Source organism: Zonotrichia leucophrys, chromosome 5 (assembly GCF_028769735.1).
Source record: "Zonotrichia leucophrys gambelii isolate GWCS_2022_RI chromosome 5, RI_Zleu_2.0, whole genome shotgun sequence".
NCBI lineage: Eukaryota > Metazoa > Chordata > Aves > Passeriformes > Passerellidae > Zonotrichia > Zonotrichia leucophrys.
The window spans coordinates 7,229,112-7,247,037 of NC_088175.1; the positions used below are offsets into that span (position 1 = coordinate 7,229,112).

General features: G+C 41.8%; 1 protein-coding gene across 8 annotated transcripts in view; it reads right to left on the reverse strand.

The window, feature by feature from the left end:
• Positions 1-9,564: 9,564 nt before the first annotated feature.
• Positions 9,565-17,926, reverse strand: part of EML1 (EMAP like 1) — a 123,099-nt gene continuing 114,737 nt past the window's right edge. For all 8 annotated transcript variants that reach the window (XM_064713401.1, XM_064713398.1, XM_064713397.1 and 5 more), the window contains 6 exons: positions 17,501-17,589; positions 16,874-16,971; positions 16,666-16,753; positions 16,386-16,481; positions 11,398-11,528; positions 9,565-11,114 (listed from right to left, as the gene is read on the reverse strand). In XM_064713401.1, the coding sequence (XP_064569471.1) occupies positions 10,989-11,114; positions 11,398-11,528; positions 16,386-16,481; positions 16,666-16,753; positions 16,874-16,971; positions 17,501-17,589 (628 nt within the window). In that variant the 3' untranslated portion in view covers positions 9,565-10,988. The remainder of the gene's footprint in view (positions 11,115-11,397; positions 11,529-16,385; positions 16,482-16,665; positions 16,754-16,873; positions 16,972-17,500; positions 17,590-17,926) is intronic.

A 17,926-nucleotide genomic window follows, 5' to 3' on the forward strand; every position in this document is an offset into this window, starting at 1 on the left:
TGCCGCCCGCCCCGCTCCGCTCCCACGCGCGGCGGGGCCGCGCCGTCCCCCCCGCCCCGCCCCGCGCCGCCGCCGCCCCCGCCGCGGGTGTCGGGGGGAGCCCCGGCCCTGCCCAGCCCTGCCCGGCTCTGTCCGGCCCCGCCGCGGGTGTCGGGGGAGCCCTGGCCCTGCCCCGGTTCCCCGCCCGGCGCAGGTGGGGCGGGAGCGGCCCCGCACCGTGCGCGGCTCCGAGCGGCGGCTCCGGGCTCGGCCGGTGCCGGTGCGAGGTCCCCGAACCGTTCCCGGCTGGAGCGGGGCAGTGCCGGGGTTGGAGACCTCCCCTCTCCACAGGGCTGTCCTGTGCAGGCACAGAACCGGTGCTTTTGTGGGTGGAAGCAGGAGCAGAAATGGAATTTCCAGCTAGCACCGGAGGACAGCTGTGTTTCCTGCTCCCTCACCCTTCCCACTTGTTTAAACGAGTGTCCCTGCAAGCTCTCCTGCCCTGCTTCCAGCCTCGTCCTTTCTTCACACACACCTTCCCACCACCCACCCTGGGCTGCCTTCAAATCCTGTGTGTCTCCCACCCAAATCTCCTCCCTATTCCACATCCCAGTCCCGTCCCTAACCCGATGCCCTTCTCCTTCCAGTCACCTCCTGCCGACTCCCTTGTGCAGCCCAAACCACAGGATGATGATCTTGACAAGGTCCAGAGCCTGGAACTTCCCTTGTGTCTCTCCATGTCTCTTTACCTCTTGCCATGCATCATCCAGTAGAAAAAAAGATTATCTTGAAATTGGTACCACTTGAATATCCTCAAGGATCTGCCGTGATACAGGACAAAATTATGCAGTTGTTTCTCAGGTCTTCCATACATAGGTCACCAAAACTTGTTTGCCATTTCTCAAGAGGAAAGGCTCTTCACTCTGACTCTCTGTAGTTGTCCCACAGAGATGGGAGATGTCTCACTGATCTCTCCCAGCTCTGCATCACCCAGTTTAGACACAAAAACCCCCAAACAACCATGTAATCCAAGAGCAAGCAGTGGGTATGCAAATGGTCTGTCTGGTACAGAAAAGGTTTCTGGCCCTCTCCTCTCTCCCCCATGTGTCTGTCCCAATTAACACCGCCTGCATCACTCCCTGAGACCCACCTCCATCCATGTGTGCCATGAAGGGCAAGGGAGCTGCAGCCCCTGTCTGTGTGTGGGGGTGGATTTGGGAAGGTGCAGCCAGTGTGGCTGGGGAAGGTGGGAATTAGCAATTAGCAATCTGGGCAGTGTGGTTGGGAGGGTGGGCTCTGGGAAGGTGGGCTCTGGGCAGTTTGGTTGGGAAGGTGGGCTCTGGGCAGTGTGGGGAAGGTGGGCTCTGGGCAGGCGGGCTCTGGGCAGTTTGGTTGGGAGGGTGGGCTCTGGGCAGTGCCTATGGTGCCAAGCCATGTGGGGGCTCAGGGGAATGTGCCCATGGTGCCGAGCAGACTGTGGGGCTGCACAGGAGGTGACCAGGTGTGGCACAGAATGCACAGGAGATGAAGAGCAAAGCAATAGGGGCCATTTTCCACATAAATACTTTACATTTTTATTTCAATTTCTCTGAAAAGTTTATATACTCATACCAATACAACACTTTTACTGTAGTGGTAACCTATGCCACTGGAATAAATATTGCAAAAATTAATCCCATAGATTTGATGCCCTACAGAGCTCCTTCACCACTGGCTTGTCAGGCTTTGCTGCTGTCCACTGCAGCTCCGTACCAAATAAAATACACTACAATAACAACAACAAAAATATGACACAACAAACCCCATGGTAGTAATCACATAAATGCTTTTTATTCAAGGCCGTGCTTGTTTCTTGGTCGCTAATACATATATCTGCTGTTTTCAATGATCATTAATATGTTAAAAAAATAATTAGAGGCAGAGTTACTGAAGGACTGGGGGGAGGGAACCCCCAGCACTCCTGTGCTCGCAAGCACAACTCCCAGCTCGTGATTTCCCTGTCCCTGCTCCATCCTCTTCCCAAGCAACCCCACCAATGGATCTAAGCTCACTTCAGATAGTGAGGGTCTCCTAAAGAAGCTGCTTCCCTTATATCTAAGGAGTCTCCTGGTTTGTTTGAAACCAAAACTTACAGTCCTTTCCTATTAGCAATTATCCTAAACCTCCTAGGAGGCACAATATGTTGTTTGTGTAAAGGAACAATTGTGTCAGACCACAGATCTGAGATGCAGTCTCCCCCAAGTGACAGTGGCTTGGAGAAACTCATTCACCTAATTTGTGATGAGGTTGCTGAAGGTAGTAAGCATATGAAGAAATAATGAGCAAAAAGAAAACCTATTTTCTTATTACTATCATCTAACTAATCCTTTAGAGTGTGGGTCACTGACTAGCTCATGGGACATATGGGAGACAGCATAAGGCAGGGAGGACACTTATTAAACTAGAGTTTCATGGTAATACTAGAATTTAAGACTTGATTAAAATAGAAAACCCATATGTAATTTCACTGATAATCTGTTTTTTAAGAATATAATTTCCTTAAGATAAGCTTATAGAGTCACAGATCAAACAGGCAAATAAATTTATGTAAATCATATTGTGTTTGAGATATAAAACTAGGATGTTTTGTTTTATAGAAGCAAAACTGTCTTCTGCAAAGATTTCTATCTGTGCACCTTGGCTGCACAGCACAAAGGAGCACAAAGAGCTGAAATCACAGGCACCATGTGCCCCAGTACTGACACATCCAGCCCTGGCAGCTGCCCACAAGGGACTGCAAACCACTGGGTAAGGACAGCGGTGGCTTCTGCCACTCCCCACTCTGTACCTGCACTGCTCCTGAGCACAGCTACTCTCTGTCCCTGGGCAGGCTGCAACGCCTCACTGCACGTAAACTTGTGCAGCATCGACCCTTGCAAAGGGTTGGGAGCCTTAATTGCCCATGAGGTGGCTGAGAAGTGATGCAGAAATGCAGTGAGGTTACTAGACTAGACAATTGTATTTGCTGTTTTATTTATTCTTACAGAAAGAAGCAAGAGAGGAATGGCAGATACCAATCTTGCTGGCCCCTAACAGCACAAAAATAGAACAGTATTAAAAATCTTTCTTGTATCAGAATCCATGAGACTTCCTTATCAGCATTCATTGGTTGGCCAGCAGATCACTGTGTTGACAGAAAGACATCACTGGACCATGTAATAATTGCTTGGCTGGGACAAATCTGACATTACATTGCAATCAGAACTATATGTCTTCTAAGAGACTTAAAGCTGGTAATTTGTATTGACAGTTATATAGTCCTTGTACTCTTGTTAATTCACCTGCTCTTTGCCCAAGGGGAAATCCTGACCCTCCAAGGTGATCTCCACCCTGCTGGACTCATTGGTCTTCCCTCTTCCCATTTCACCTCTCCCTGTCTGCAAATTCTCCTGCAGAGCCCAGCACAGACCTGCACAAGAGAAGTGCTATCCCTACAAATGCACCTTTCCCAGCTGAGACCTCCTGCATGGCAAACCCTGATGGATCTGCTGCCAGGCCTCTGGGTCCTGCTGCAATAACTGCCCTGGGGCCTGCTCTGTTTGTTATTTCAGAGATTTCATGTTAGGAGGGGAGGAGGAGGAAGAGGATGCCCTCCTTATGCAGTCACACAGCCTGGGGCAACATCCTCTGTAAACATCCTCCTATCAGGAGCTCAAGGTCATCCAGCTGGTTTTCTCAGACGCCCCATGCCATGTCCAGGCTGGTGCAGCAAGAGCCTTGTGGTCATTTTTCCCCACTGAATTTGTCCAGCTCAGAGCTTTCTCTTGACACTCTGGTACTTTCCTGTGGACTTGTCCACAAAACGACCTCTTTTCAAGGAAAACAAATGTCCAAAGCTTGTTTTACACACTTAAGGCTCTTCCCAAGGAAGGAGGATTTAACCTCGTGAAAGTGACCCTTGAGTAGAACTAATTATATCAATTCATTGTATCACATCCACTAATATATATATGCTTTTATTCCTAGAAGGAATTGTCCCTCAGACAGTAATGTGACTCACAACTTTTGCCAAAGATGAAGTTGTACAGACACTTCACTGAGGCACAAAGAATGTGATTTCCAATTTCAGGCGCAAAACAAGAGTCAAAGATTCCCAAAATTCAGAGAAGATCAGTCCTGGATGTTGGGTTTTCACCATCACCACATCCCTACGATCTTTGGCACCATTTGGCAAAGGCTCCACCTCAGCTTTGTTGTGGCAGCCCAAAGGAGCCATGGTGAGGTCACTCACTGTCTGCACCTGGGTTCCCTTAGCAATACTTCATCCAGTTCTGGGATGAAGAAGAAAGGATGAGAAGAGAGTGGAACAAAGAATTAGGTAGCAGAAGAGTACAGCAGCTGCTAAAGGGAATAGGAAAATGGAGACCACAGAAAAATGAAGGAATTAATAAGTTGGAATTTTTATTTTTACAAGAAAAGGAGAGAAAAGGAAATTACATGAAAAGGAAAAAAAATGAGGAAATAATGAAGAAGGGAAAGAAGTAAAATAGGAAAAGGCAGAGAATAAGTAGGAAAAATAGACTGTTGATATACTTGAATTCTATTTTATTACACTTCCTCCAGCGAAGAAGAGAGTCCAACTTTGCTTTCAGGGAGATAGTCAGTGCCTCCTCTTGGAAAGGGAGGAGCTCACTGGCACTTTTATTTTTCCTGTTATGCCTTCAGAGAGCAGGTTTGCAATCACTGGGGAGGGTGAAGCAGGAAGCTGCAGACTTCCAGGCAGCAGGGAGGAGCTGTGCCTCGCAGGCAGGCCCTGGGGACCTGCTCCAGGCCAAAGGTGGCTTTCCCTCTCACCCAGAGCCAGTGGGAAGGGAGCTGGCACAGGGGAGGTGCTGTGCTCCCCAAGCCAGGGGCGCTGGGGCTCTCCAGGCTGCTAAGGCTGCGTGTGGCCGTGTTTTCTGCTGAGCAGGAGCTGCACATACGGGAAATGCCACAGGGCTTTTCACTTGGGCTGAGCCTCCTGTCAGCTCCCTCTGCAACTGTTCGAGTAGACAGAGACTCTCAGACAGAGCTCAGCTTCTGCTCTTTTTAGGGGTTGTAAAGAGGCCAAAACACTTGAACCTCTGGTGCAATAACTTGCCCTGTGGTTATACACTGATGTCATAAATTTGATGTTATAATGCCAATGAAAGCTGATGAAAAGGAGGAGCAGGGCAGGGAGGAAGGAACCCTAAAATGATGACATTTATCTCAATGAAAAACTGAATCCAGAAAGAACAGCCAGGCAATTGATTTTGTAGAGAGGAGCTCTCTTCAGGCTCGTGCAGACTGTTCCCCCTTCAGCACATCTCTGCAGTGCAAGGGCAAATCAAGGCAACAGCAAATTACAATAATCTAACGTGGCTGCAGAACTCACCCAGGCTTTTTAATTTTTTCTTTCTAACCATAATGACTGAACAGCCTGAAGGAGATTTTTTATCCTGCAACCTGGAATTTGGAGCAACTGTAGCTTGTGTAGCACTGACAGAATTCACAGAGCAGATGAATTTGCTTCCCTCTGGCTACATGCTTATTCTAGGTAATTCCAAAGGGCAGATTTAAAAAATGTTCATCTCTTACAAGCTCATGATAAAAACCCATTCATTCGCATAGAGACCCAGAAAACAGGTCACTATTCCCATGGTTCTGAGCTCAGCACCTCAGACTAGACCCAAAGAGGCAATGTTTAAAGACAGATATGTCCACTACAAACAAAAAGAAATGTCCCTTAGTGTAGTCAGGCAAAAGATGGTAGAATCAAACCTCTGTGAAGCTGGTGGGGAGGAACCACTTAAGTCCAAGACATGAATCTTTCCTAAAGAGACAGACAAAATGTGAGGTCTGAAGGAGTGCCTACAGTGTTATGTTACAATGACAGGCCCTGGTGAAAGGAGGCTCTTTCCTGTACTTCCACATTTGGCAGGAAATGGGGGCATCCACAGTGCTGTGACCCATCCTGACTGACACAGGTCTCTGAAGTGGCTTTTGAACATTAGCCCATCGCTATCACTGCTGACTCAAAAAAGTCCTGTTGGACTCAGAGCTAGATGGCAGCTTCAGCTGCTCTGCCATTGATACCTCCATGCAAATTATCACTTGGTCTTCTGCCATTATTTAATGAATTCAGGGGGCAGAGTAGTTCCATTAAGAAAAATGAAATTGCCACAGAAGTTCACGACTAAGGAGAGCCATAAATCTCTCCCAGCAAGAGCATGAACTGTAATGTCCTCACTGAGCCAGCAGCCTCCATCCACACGCAGACATCTGGGAGTGGTTCTGTCCTTCCTTCCCCAGGAGCTGCCTCCTCATCTCCCCTCTCTGGATGAGGAGGGGCCCTGGCTCAGGGCAGCTCCTGTGCAGGGCAGGCTGCTGAGCTGGGGCTGCATGGCAGCAACCAGACTGCCCTGGCACAGCTGTGAATCCTGGCCAGCAACGGGAGAAGAGGATTTCAGTTCAGACTTCCCATAATTCTGTTCTTTCCACAAGTAATTAAAGTGACATTTTCTTTGCCATCTGTAGGATTTTTTGAGGATGCAATTGAGTGATCTGTCAACAGCCCCGTTTCCAGTGGAAAACAGAGCAAAAAGACTGCCTGCTTCCCTGAGCAGAACCAGAAGAAATTAAAAATGCCAACCCTTGCAAAAATGGGGCTGTTTTGCCCTTGCAAGTTCTTGCACATGAATAATTCTGAAGGAAAATAATACCCTCTAATATTAAATCTTCTGAAGAATAAAAATCATCCAAACATTTCACATAGGAAATATGACCTTGAATTAACTAACCCCATATTAACTACAATAGTAAAAAATCCATTTTAACAAAACTGATTTGCTCCACAAGGAATTTTTCAAAAGAATTTGAAATGGCAGGGTTTTTTAATTCACCAGCATTACAAAAACTATTTTATTTTACATTTATCACCTTCTTTTCTTTTTTTTTTTAAACTTATTTTTAATATAGTGACTGGGTTTTGTAGAGCTTATCTGTTGGAAATTGTTAATACCTCTCATGTTTCACCAACCTGTCAAAACTGAGCACTATCAGAAACATTTATGTAATAACAATCTTCAAGGAAATAACTAAAATACTACATATTGGATTAAGTTGAAAAAGGCCATAGTTTTGATATCATACAAATATGCATTCTTTCTGAGTAAAAGAAATATATGAAGACAGACAGAAGAGGCAAACAAAATAATGAAAATCTCTACTTGGAATTGGGCAATGATCCTAAAAACCAGATTGAGTCTATGTTTATTTTATAAGTGTGTAAAAGAGGAAGAAGGAAGTATTTTGAAAGCATTTGTATTGTTTTCTGAATAACTTAAGACTTCAGAGAATAGATAGTATCAACTTTAGTAGCTAACCACTTGGAATACCCTAACAGAGAAGCATTATCCAAATACATGCTCACCAGTTTGGACAAATATGACAATCATACTGTTGGAGTGAGTATAAGATCCCAAAATCCCTTTGCTAAATGCCACAGAACAGAGAAAAAAAAAACAACCTCCCCTAAAAATATTTTAAAGTATAAGTACATGATGCAAATTAGAAGCTGCCCACAGAGAGACAATTGAGAAACAACGGGACGGTGCTGGTCCCCTCAGTGTCCCCACTCAGGGAGGTGGCATTGCAGGGAGAAAGGGCTGAAATCAGATGCACTTCACTGATATCCCAAAGCAAAAGTCACAGAAGTGTGAACAGAGATACAATAAGGAACCAGGAGCACAGCCCCAAAACTATCAGAGAGGTAATCAGGGCCACTGGCTTGATGAGCAGGTAAGGGCAGCAACGTGTGCCAGTCATGGACGCAGTCCTGGGAGCTGAACAGTAATGCTGGAGTGAAGGGAAGAAAAGCAAGAAATGGGAACTGAAACCAAAGGAAGCTGAACAGGAGTATCTGAATGCTTGGTAGATAATAGCAATACACAAAAGACATGAAAAGATGAGTCTCTTCTTTGAGAAACACTGCAGCTACTGCACCCAGGATGAGGGGAGGGAACAGACAGAAGCAAAAGCCCAGGTGTGTCTTCAGCCTTGGACTTCAGACCAGCCTTATGCTCTGTGGCAGGGCAGGAAAAGAGAACTGCTGCACACCAAGTGTCAGGTAAAGAATTCAGGTGTTTTTAAGAGAATAAAATACACAAAGCTCTTTCTTTATTTTATTTTATATTGTCCCCTTTTTCACTTTTTCTTGTAAAGTGATAAAGACACTCCTGAGAAAACAAATAAATGCAAGAACAAAGGAACAAGGATGGGAGAGAGGAGAGCTGAAGATTAGCTTTAACAATGGCAAAATTGTGTAGAGTTTCCTGGATAAAGAAGGGAGAATAACAGTCATCAAACGGATATTTGGCTTAAGACATTACCCACCATTTGCCAATTCAGCTAATACATTTATCAGGTTTTCATAGAGGAACAAAGACACATTTAACAGCAAAAGTTAGAAACAGAGGAGCAGCAGAGGCACAGATGGGATGGGATTGTTGAAAAGCCCTTTGATCAGTAACCCTAGGGATGAACTTGCAGTATTCCTCATCTATTTCTTCTAAAGGATAACAGTTTAAAATGAAAAAGGGATCACAAATGCTTTACTATATCCCAAGAGTAGCACCATGTGAGAAGGATAAAAGGGAATGAGCCAAGCCAATTTGCAACTCCTGTTTTCTCTGCTGCAAGTAGTGACAACTCACCTACAGTTCTAAAAGCAGAAAACCTGAAAGCACCCCATTTGCAAAAGCACATTTAAAAAAAATTAAAAATCAACAGAAGGCATTGTGGATAACCAAGCATCCAGACACAGTGAAAACCTGCCACTTGTGTGTTTTGGACTCTTACAACTGGGTTAACCTTAGAAAGGGCAAGGGTATTGTGCCTTACCTTCACACACTTCAAGAAGAGGGAGATTAACATCACTATTAAAAAAAATTGTCCCAGTGCTTCTTTGGCCATTTATTTTTCACATAGCACAGCTCGATCAGAAACTGAGGAAACAGGATTTTTGTTTGCCTTAGTTGTTGTGTCCCAGCTGGGTTCTGCTTATGGCCACAATAACTCTTGTGCTGGTGCACAGGGTCAGAGTCACCAGCTGGGATCAAGACCTCTGCCTGCAGCGACAGCGCCAGGTAACATCAGGGTAAAGTGACCCTGACACCATGGCCTGCAAAGGTCTCGCCTGAGGACAAGTTCCTAACACAGAAATTGTCAGGAGCTCTTGCCACGAGCATAAATCTGAGCAGTGGAACAACATGGCACCAGCTGAGCACCCAGAAATGGGAGATGTGCACTGGGACCAGGACCAAGGCAGTGTGTAGGTGAGAACATGTGGGGCATCCTTCCTGCTGCAAAGCTGGAGTTTCACTCCCAGGTATGTATTGTCATCTTGTCCCCAGGGTCATGGGCACACATAAAATTATGTATCCCAAAATCTAGATTTCACTGCCAAATATTTTCAAATGTATCTCTAACTGAGAAACCACAAATGTGTGTTGTTAACTAAAAGCCTGTCTCTTTATCACACTCAAACAAAGACACCTTACTAAACAAGAAGAATGCACTGAGAAGTCACTTTAATACATGTTTATTGGTGTCCTGCACTTTCAGTGTAGGAGGTTGGAGATGTAATAAAAAAGTTTCAAAATTTATTGGTTCAATTTCATTTAAATCACTCTAAACAACCAGTGCTTTAGAGTTCAGAGAATTAACATTTACTGTCCATTACAAGCAAAATTTTAATATTACTTTTTGCGAGTCCACTTAGAACTCTTCTTTTAAAATTCTTCAGATACATTCCTCATAGTAAACAATACATTTCAATCTGTGTCACAATCAACATTGATAAGGCCTTCTTAACCATTTTATACCACCTCCACTGTTACTTCATTGCAAAACACAATCTTATTTCATACTATAAATACCCATCCATGCACAAAACACAGGGGCCAGAAGTTACACATTAATATTTCATGTAGGCTTCCAAGTCTTCCTTTACCCTCTGCAGGTTTATGGTACACTTAAAAAGATATCTTTAGACTTGGTCTACTTGGTCTTAAAATACAAATATACAGTATCCATAAGCATAAAAAAGTAAAGCTAGATGGCCTTACCATTTGTTATGAACTGCTAAAATCTTATACATGTACAATATAGCATCATGCTGATTAATATACATATTAGTTAAATATATGAGCCAATAATGGGGATGTGGCCAAGCTTTATTGGTTTGTTTTCAAAAAGAAAGCTTTCATATACAAGTAAAAAGATTTTTAATTTAAACTCATATGGACTACCTGAACCACACAGACATCTGTAAGCCCTGCTGAAAAATTCAGGTCAAACTGGGACAAAGCCTGCTGATTCATTGGAAAAGGAACACAACTCCTCATGGGTGACACCCACAGTGTGCTGTTACCAGGAGAATGCAAATTTACCAGCATTCACATTTTCAGGTCTAGAACACTAATTTTTGCATCTTAAATTGCAGTTTATACTTTATGTATCTATTCATCAGCCTCCAGCAGAAACAGTTCAGTACCTTGACATTGTCATAGATTTTTCTATATAAGTAGATATATAGTACAAAGTGTAGATAGTGAAACAAATAAGCACATATATACAGTCTTTGAAAGGCATTTTTGTGACCAGTTTAGCAGTGTTTATAGAAAACATTTAAGATAGTCACATTCTGCTGATACCACTGTATTGCAAACTGTCAAGCCACATTTCTTATATTAAACTTGTACTGCATTGTATATTGTACAACAGAGAACGATCAATCTTAAGGTGTGACACAATGAAAAAAAAATACTAGACTGAGTAAGGTAACCAGCACAGGGCTTAATTTTCCTGAGGTTTGTAAGAATTTTTTAAACAAAAATCACAGTGACCAGGCTAAACTGCAAACATACTGTTAAGTTTTAAATATACAGTTTATACATAAGTTCTGTGCATGGTCGACTCAACTGTGTATGTTCATGCTGATGTTTCCTTTAAATGACTCGCCACTGCATAATACTTGTGTCCTTTCCTCCTGTGGAGATGAGGTGGGTGTCTTCACAGAGAAAATCTACATTAGTTACATGACTACTGTGTCCACCATACACGTGGCTTGGAGCCTAGAAAACACCATATTAGTGAGAATAAAAGCATCTCATTAGAACATTCAAGCAACAATAAAACTAAGGCATCATGTCATTCTCTTGAAGTATTTTAATATTAAATTAACTTTTAAATTTAATTATTGTCTCAATCAACTTTAAATAAATCCCTTAGATGTATAAAACCCCCCATTCTTCCTGTTCTGATGTGTTTTGGGGTTTGGGGTTTTTTATTCAAAGGAAAACAGCACTTAATGCATTTTTGCAAACTACAAGAGTAAATTTTTGGGAAATACCTTACCCTAAACTGTGAGCATGGGTATGAGAAGAGATGTACTTTGCCAAAGTCATCTCCTGTTGACAGCAGTTTTCTCCCGTGGGATCGACAGACAGCGTTGATATCTGTGCCATCTGAACCTTCAGGCCACACACCTGAAACACAGAGGGACTCATTAAAGGCTTTGATACAGGAAATAAAAGTGACAGCCTAAGTTTCTGTTAAAATGTTAATAAAGGATGACTTGTTTAAGGAAAAGAAAAACCTATAAAAATAACTGCATCTGAGTCAGAATGTGTACTTCCACACCAGCTAAAGTCCAAATCCTAAGAGGGAATCAAACACATAAAAAACCAGTTTATTCCCTCTAGACAGCAAAGTGCTTTGTACTCTGAGAAGATACATTCTGCTGAATTAGTCATGTGCCTGAGCCTGAAAGAATTTTCATATGGTTATGTGGAAAAGTAACAGTTACTGCTTTTATTTTCCCTTCTCCTTATGTATGAGTTAACAGACTTTTTTCATATTACATGGGTATGTTTTTTAGACTAGACTATGATCCAAAAGTAATTTCTTCATATTACTAAAGACTAAAGCCTATGAAAAAAGACATTCTGTAGTTTAAATTATTATTTATTAATTAATAGATCCCTTGAAAAGGAAGTGAACCTATTATAAGGTTTTTAAATGCTTTTATTCTACTCTCAGTACTTCCTTCCCCACATGGTGTACTTTTTGCTGTTCATGCATGAAGTAGTGCCCTAAAATCAAACTGTAAGGTCAACAGCGCAGAGACCAAATCTGTGCACCACATCTTCAAAGCCTCTGAATACTTGTCTGCAATAAATTGCAATTTTACTAAAATCCACCCAGTTATTGAAATTTCAGGATTTTGTATGTAGTTCTGCAGGCTTTTTTTGGTTATGATTTTCTAATTTAGATTTTATCTAATCCCTGCTCAACATAAAGAGCATAAAGCTTTCAGAGATCACTGTCATCTTCCCATCATGACTTGGCAAAATCCCCGCTGTGTCTTGGCTCTGTGATTTTCAGTGCCTGTCCCTGTGTCACCTGTCGCCTGCAGTGGGTCCCTGTGTCACCTGTCCCTGCAGTGTGTCCCGTGTCACCTGTCCCCTGCAGTGTGCCCTGTGTCACCTGTCCCTGCAGTGTGTCCCGTGTCACCTGTCCCCTGCAGTGTGTCCCTGTGTCACCTGTCCCTGCAGTGTGTCCCGTGTCACCTGTCCCCTGCAGTGTGCCCTGTGTCACCTGTCCCTGCAGTGTGCCCTGTGTCACCTGTCCCTGCAGTGGGTCCCTGTGTCACCTGTCCCCTGCAGTGTGCCCTGTGCCACCTGTCCCTGCAGTGTGTCCCTGCAGCTGTGCCCACTCGAGGGCACGCTCCTCCTCTGCTGCTGCAGCTCAGAGTGAGAGAGTTCCTACTCCTCTAAGAACTCCCAAGGCACACTCCAGTTCCTCCTTTGGGATACTTCAAACCCCACAGTGGGCACAGCTATCCTTCAGTCACTGGGATTCTTCCCAGATACAGCCTTTGTATCACTGCACAGCAATTCACTACGAGGAGGTTGTTCCATGTCTTCATAAGGAATTACAAATTGCTGTAAATCAAATGCAAAGTCTGATTTGTAGACTGCTCTTAATTTTCCTGATATGTGTGGAAACATCATATTGCTAGATCAGGGATAGTAAAAGAGGCCTAAAGAAACCTGCAAAGAAACATAATAATTGCTACTCCTGGAATTACAAATATGCAGAACAAAGAGACACAGAAAATCTTTTTTAAATATCTGCTTTGACAAGAAGGAGGCTATATGAACATCAAATGTTAGCTGAAAAGAGGTAGGAGTCTTCTCAAGAGGTCCTTATGACAAGCTGAATATATAACCCCTGAAGGATAAATAACCTCTGAAGGAAATGGTTAAAGAAACAAGACTGCCATTTTGAAAATAGGGAATGGATAATAGGAGGATTTTTCTTTGAATCTCTTGGTTCTTTCAAAATTTATCCTAGTGCCTCACGCAGTTTTTATGAATATGCAAATTGAATGCCCCTTGCTGAAAAAGTAGTCCTTATTTTTCCCATCCTCTGCAGACCTGTAAAAGAGAGCATTTAATTTCTCTCATTTGAAGACTGATGCCACGCTATTTTTTCCTCCTCTTCTCTAAAATTCATTCATTACATCTCTTCTCCCAGAACAATATTTAGATGGATAATTAATTATTCTTGCTAGTCAGCACATTATCTGTTGGTCCAATGTGCAAAAACCAGAAGCAGCCATTCCAGCTGTGACTGAAGCCAATACTGATAAATGGATGATTGCTTCACATTTTGCATGGCATCCTTTTCATTACACATCTCACTAATGTATCTGCCTTTCCTACAACAGCATAATGCTGTTGACTCATGTTCAGTTTGTATGCAAAAGTAATCTGATCTTTCTGTGCAGATCTGCTCTCAGCTGTTCTGCATTTGTACAACTGGGTTCTGCCATTCTAGTGGGGAGCCTCCTCTATGACTCTATTGAATTCCTTCCTTTTGTCATACCACTCTGTTTCTCAAGACAACTTGCTAATCCTGCACCTTACACCACCTACAAACTTTACAGGCATGCTATTAATAAAGATATTCAAACAAAATAATCCATTTACAGTGTTCTAGTCAGTTTTGAACCCAACCAGTCTGAGTTCTGCTTTGCTTGCAATGTTGTCAGGCTTCGTACAGTATCTTGTATTTCTTCTGTTCCTGTCCTTCACCTCAAACATTATTTTTTCCAAAACTGGGCACGTGCTATGAACTGATACCTTACTTGTGTATCCAGCAGCACATGGCTCTTGAAAGAGCTTATGGATCAGTAAGTGTTTTAAAGTCTTTGCCCTTTCACATTTATGTGTTTGTATCACTTAAACAACCCCCCTCAAGCACACTTCTTTACATGCTATTGACTTTCAGTTGAATCATCTCTAAACACTTGCAGGCTGACTAATCTGTTCCCATGCTCAAAGACAGATGTTCAAGGGATCAGAGCTCCCTTTGCCCCCTGCATTGGTTATGCTGAGCTGGGGATGCTGTGCATAGTTTGGGGTTTTTATGTGGTTCTGCCAGAGAAAGAAAATATCCCTGGCCTCAGTCAGCCACAGATACTGAAAAATCAATATACTAGAAGCCCCACATCCTGGATGCTGTGATTGCTGCTTCTCTGTGCTGCTTCTGAGGCCATCCTAGCAAGCATGTGAAGACTGTTCTAACTGGCTGCTCTGAGGCCCTAAAGTACTGATTGACTGTGAATAAAAGTGGACTGGTTTTCCTCTCATAATCTATGTGCTTCTTCAATTTATTATTCTAGCCACTCACTTTGCACTTTAGCCACTCCATATGGGCTCTGAAGGCATATATATGATCCTGCAGATATTGCTTTCATTCTCCAGTTTTTCAGTACTTTGTTCTCTGTGAGGTGTTGAAAATAAGTACTAATGACCTCAAGCTGGCACTAACCAGTTGTTTTCACAGATACAACAAGGTTCATCACACTCAAATACTTTGAAAATACCTGACTTATTTCAACTTTCCAAATTACTCCTTCCCTACTGAAAGCAGTGGGCTCTAACTGGGTTTGTCATGAAATTGTACTTTCTTATTAAATTATTATTAAAGAAATATTTTTAAAAGCATTGGGTTTTGTAACACTTCAGCTTTAGCAGTGTCATGTCTCCTCCCCCCTCAGTAGATTATTTTGTCCCATGCTCTGGCTCAAAAAGCTGATCTGTTGCAAGAGGGAGATTCCCTCTCAAGTGTGACATGACTCTGTCCTCTGACTTTCAATGCATCAAAAGCAGCCCCAGATTCTAATAGCACTGTATTTTGTAGGAATCTGAACTAAAAAGTAAGGAAACCTCAAACAGGATATTTAGTATCTCAGAGTATCTGAACCTGTGATGCTAAATGCAAGGACTTTGTAGCTTTGTAACTCTGTGTAGGGTGTACTCAAACCCCAGAAATATTTTAATAATTCCATAAGAGCCTCTATTCCTTAAATGAAAAACACATCATGTCAACATGCAGCCAATCTTGCAGGGTTTACTAAATCTGTGTGCTGTGATATCCAAGTGCTATCCAAGCACTGCTTGTCAGCTAAATTACAGAAAACTTGAAGGTGTTTTCCCAGCATACTGCTACTGCCATAGCATCTTCAGGCCCTTGAAAATGGAAACCATGCCCTTTCTGTCTGCCTTCAAACACATCACTGCAATCTATTCTACTTGAAACATGGGTGCAAATATTCCTTGTTTACCACTTATACTAAACCAGACTCTGAACTTCTACCATGGTTCCCTATTTCCTCTTGAGGACTCAAGAATTTGAAGCTTCTTGTACTCAGTGTTTGTAACCATCTGTCCAGCCCTGCACATATTGTGGATGAGTACAAAGCTTCAGACTACACTGGGGAAAGTGGATTATTCAAATTTAGCAAAAGAGAAGTCCCATGGAAACAAACCACTGGATTTTGTTATGTTTTTCCTTTTGAATTTCTGTCACTCAATTTAATTGCTATAGACTGTATCACAATACATGATAAGCTCTTAATGAAGGAGACTATCATTCATTTTGTGCTTGCACAGTAACCAAAGCAAATGAAATCAGTTTTGGTAAGGGGAATCGACCCAGTAACTGCCTAAATACATGACAATTTCACAGAACTGGTACTTTAAATTAAACATTATGAGAAGCTGCTCTACTGAGACAGAAAGGGCAGTATGTGATTTTTTCCTTATCTCCCACTTATGTTGTAATATGATATTTGTTCTTGAAGCTAGCAAGAATATTAAATCAGAGTCTTTCTGGATTGAAATAAGGAGACAGATTGTAATAAAAATGGCATAACAGAAGTTCTGTATTTTTCCCTGAATTATGAATAGTCATGTTTCACAAGCAAAAGTTGGCATTCCAAGTGTTTGTTAATAAAAAGAATGGTAAGAACTTTTAAGAGGAAATTTACTTACCAAAAACATGGAATCCTAAAGTACAGGTGTAAGTGGCCCATTCTATATCCCTAGTTGTTTCAACACTCACAACTTGTTTACAAGCAGAGGGGATCCCTAGAAAAGAAAAAAAACCCACATAACAACATATTTCATTCTCAAATTGTATAGATTTCTGATTACACCAGATGAATTAAAACATATGGTTGATCTTGGCAGTTATATGGTCTCATTTAAATTTTAAATCTGTGTTAGACTGCATGAACTTTGCACAAAAGGACTAAAAATAATTCTTACTCACAGTATAAGATTTCGTAGTCTCCTGAATTTGACACGAGATATTGTGAATTAACAGACCAATCCAGATGAGTAATGAAGCTGGAATGACCCTACAAAGAGAAAATGTATCAACTGCACTAACAGTGTGCCACAATGTGACAGTATTAATACAGTGCTACAAAACACCCTTTGGGTGTTGATACTGACCCAGTAGAAAAAAGGTTACTTACTGAACATTTGCCAATTCTAGTGTACTTTCTTCCATTTTCACTTACACCATATATATAAATACAGTTGTCATGGGAACCTATTGCCAAGAAGTTTCCATCTATAAACAGAAAAGTGAAACTGCAATTATTCCTGTAAGAAAGAACTTAGGCTAATTTTGTAAAGTTTGTTTGAAAAGTCACAGACAAGAGGAACTGTTCTTAAAGGCCTTGATATTAAAAAATTAATAAATTAAATTTTGTTTTAAATTTTCCAGTTGCATATTGATGTATTTATCAAGACTAAAAACCAGCAATTTAATACTTACAAATATTACTGTTAAAAACACATGACATTTTTGGAAGCAGCTACAGTCCATTTAGGGCTAACCCAATTGCAACAACCAGCAGAGTTAAGTCTTTATTTTTTTTTCCCTTCTTCACAGTGAAACCATATTGAACATGTTGGGGAGGGAGGTAAAACAAAACCAGAGCTTAAGATACCACCCATAAAGTCCTGCCAATGTTTCATTGCACACTTATTTTCAACTTCAGTGTGGCAAGAAGGGACTTATTATAAAACAAGCCAACCCCTAATTTAATAAAAAAATTCAATGCCTTTTTTTTCCCAGTAAATAAATGCTCTCAAACCTGGTGAGTAACGCATTACAGACAGCTGTTCGTTTCCATCTGTGTGTACAGTGACCAAGTCTTTTGTTTCTGTGTCAAACACAAACCACCTGTTGTAAACACAGAAAGAGGCCAATAAATCATTCCAAAAGGAATTTAAATCTACTGTAATCTTGACCAACTTTTCTTCTGTCAAAATAGCATAAGTTTTATACCAAGAAGAGAAAAACAGCAAATGCTACTCAGTTTGGTCTATTTTTACTTTAACACAATGATAGTTTCTTTCACATCTTTTTTAAATGTAAAAATGCATGGGCATTGACCCCAACATCAGTCTTCAGATTTTAGTGTGTTTTAGTATGTAATGCATAAGAATAAAATAAGCATTGCTTGTGATGTCCCTTCTCCTTTAAAGACCTTCCTCTATGCAATGTTGAAAATTGCTAT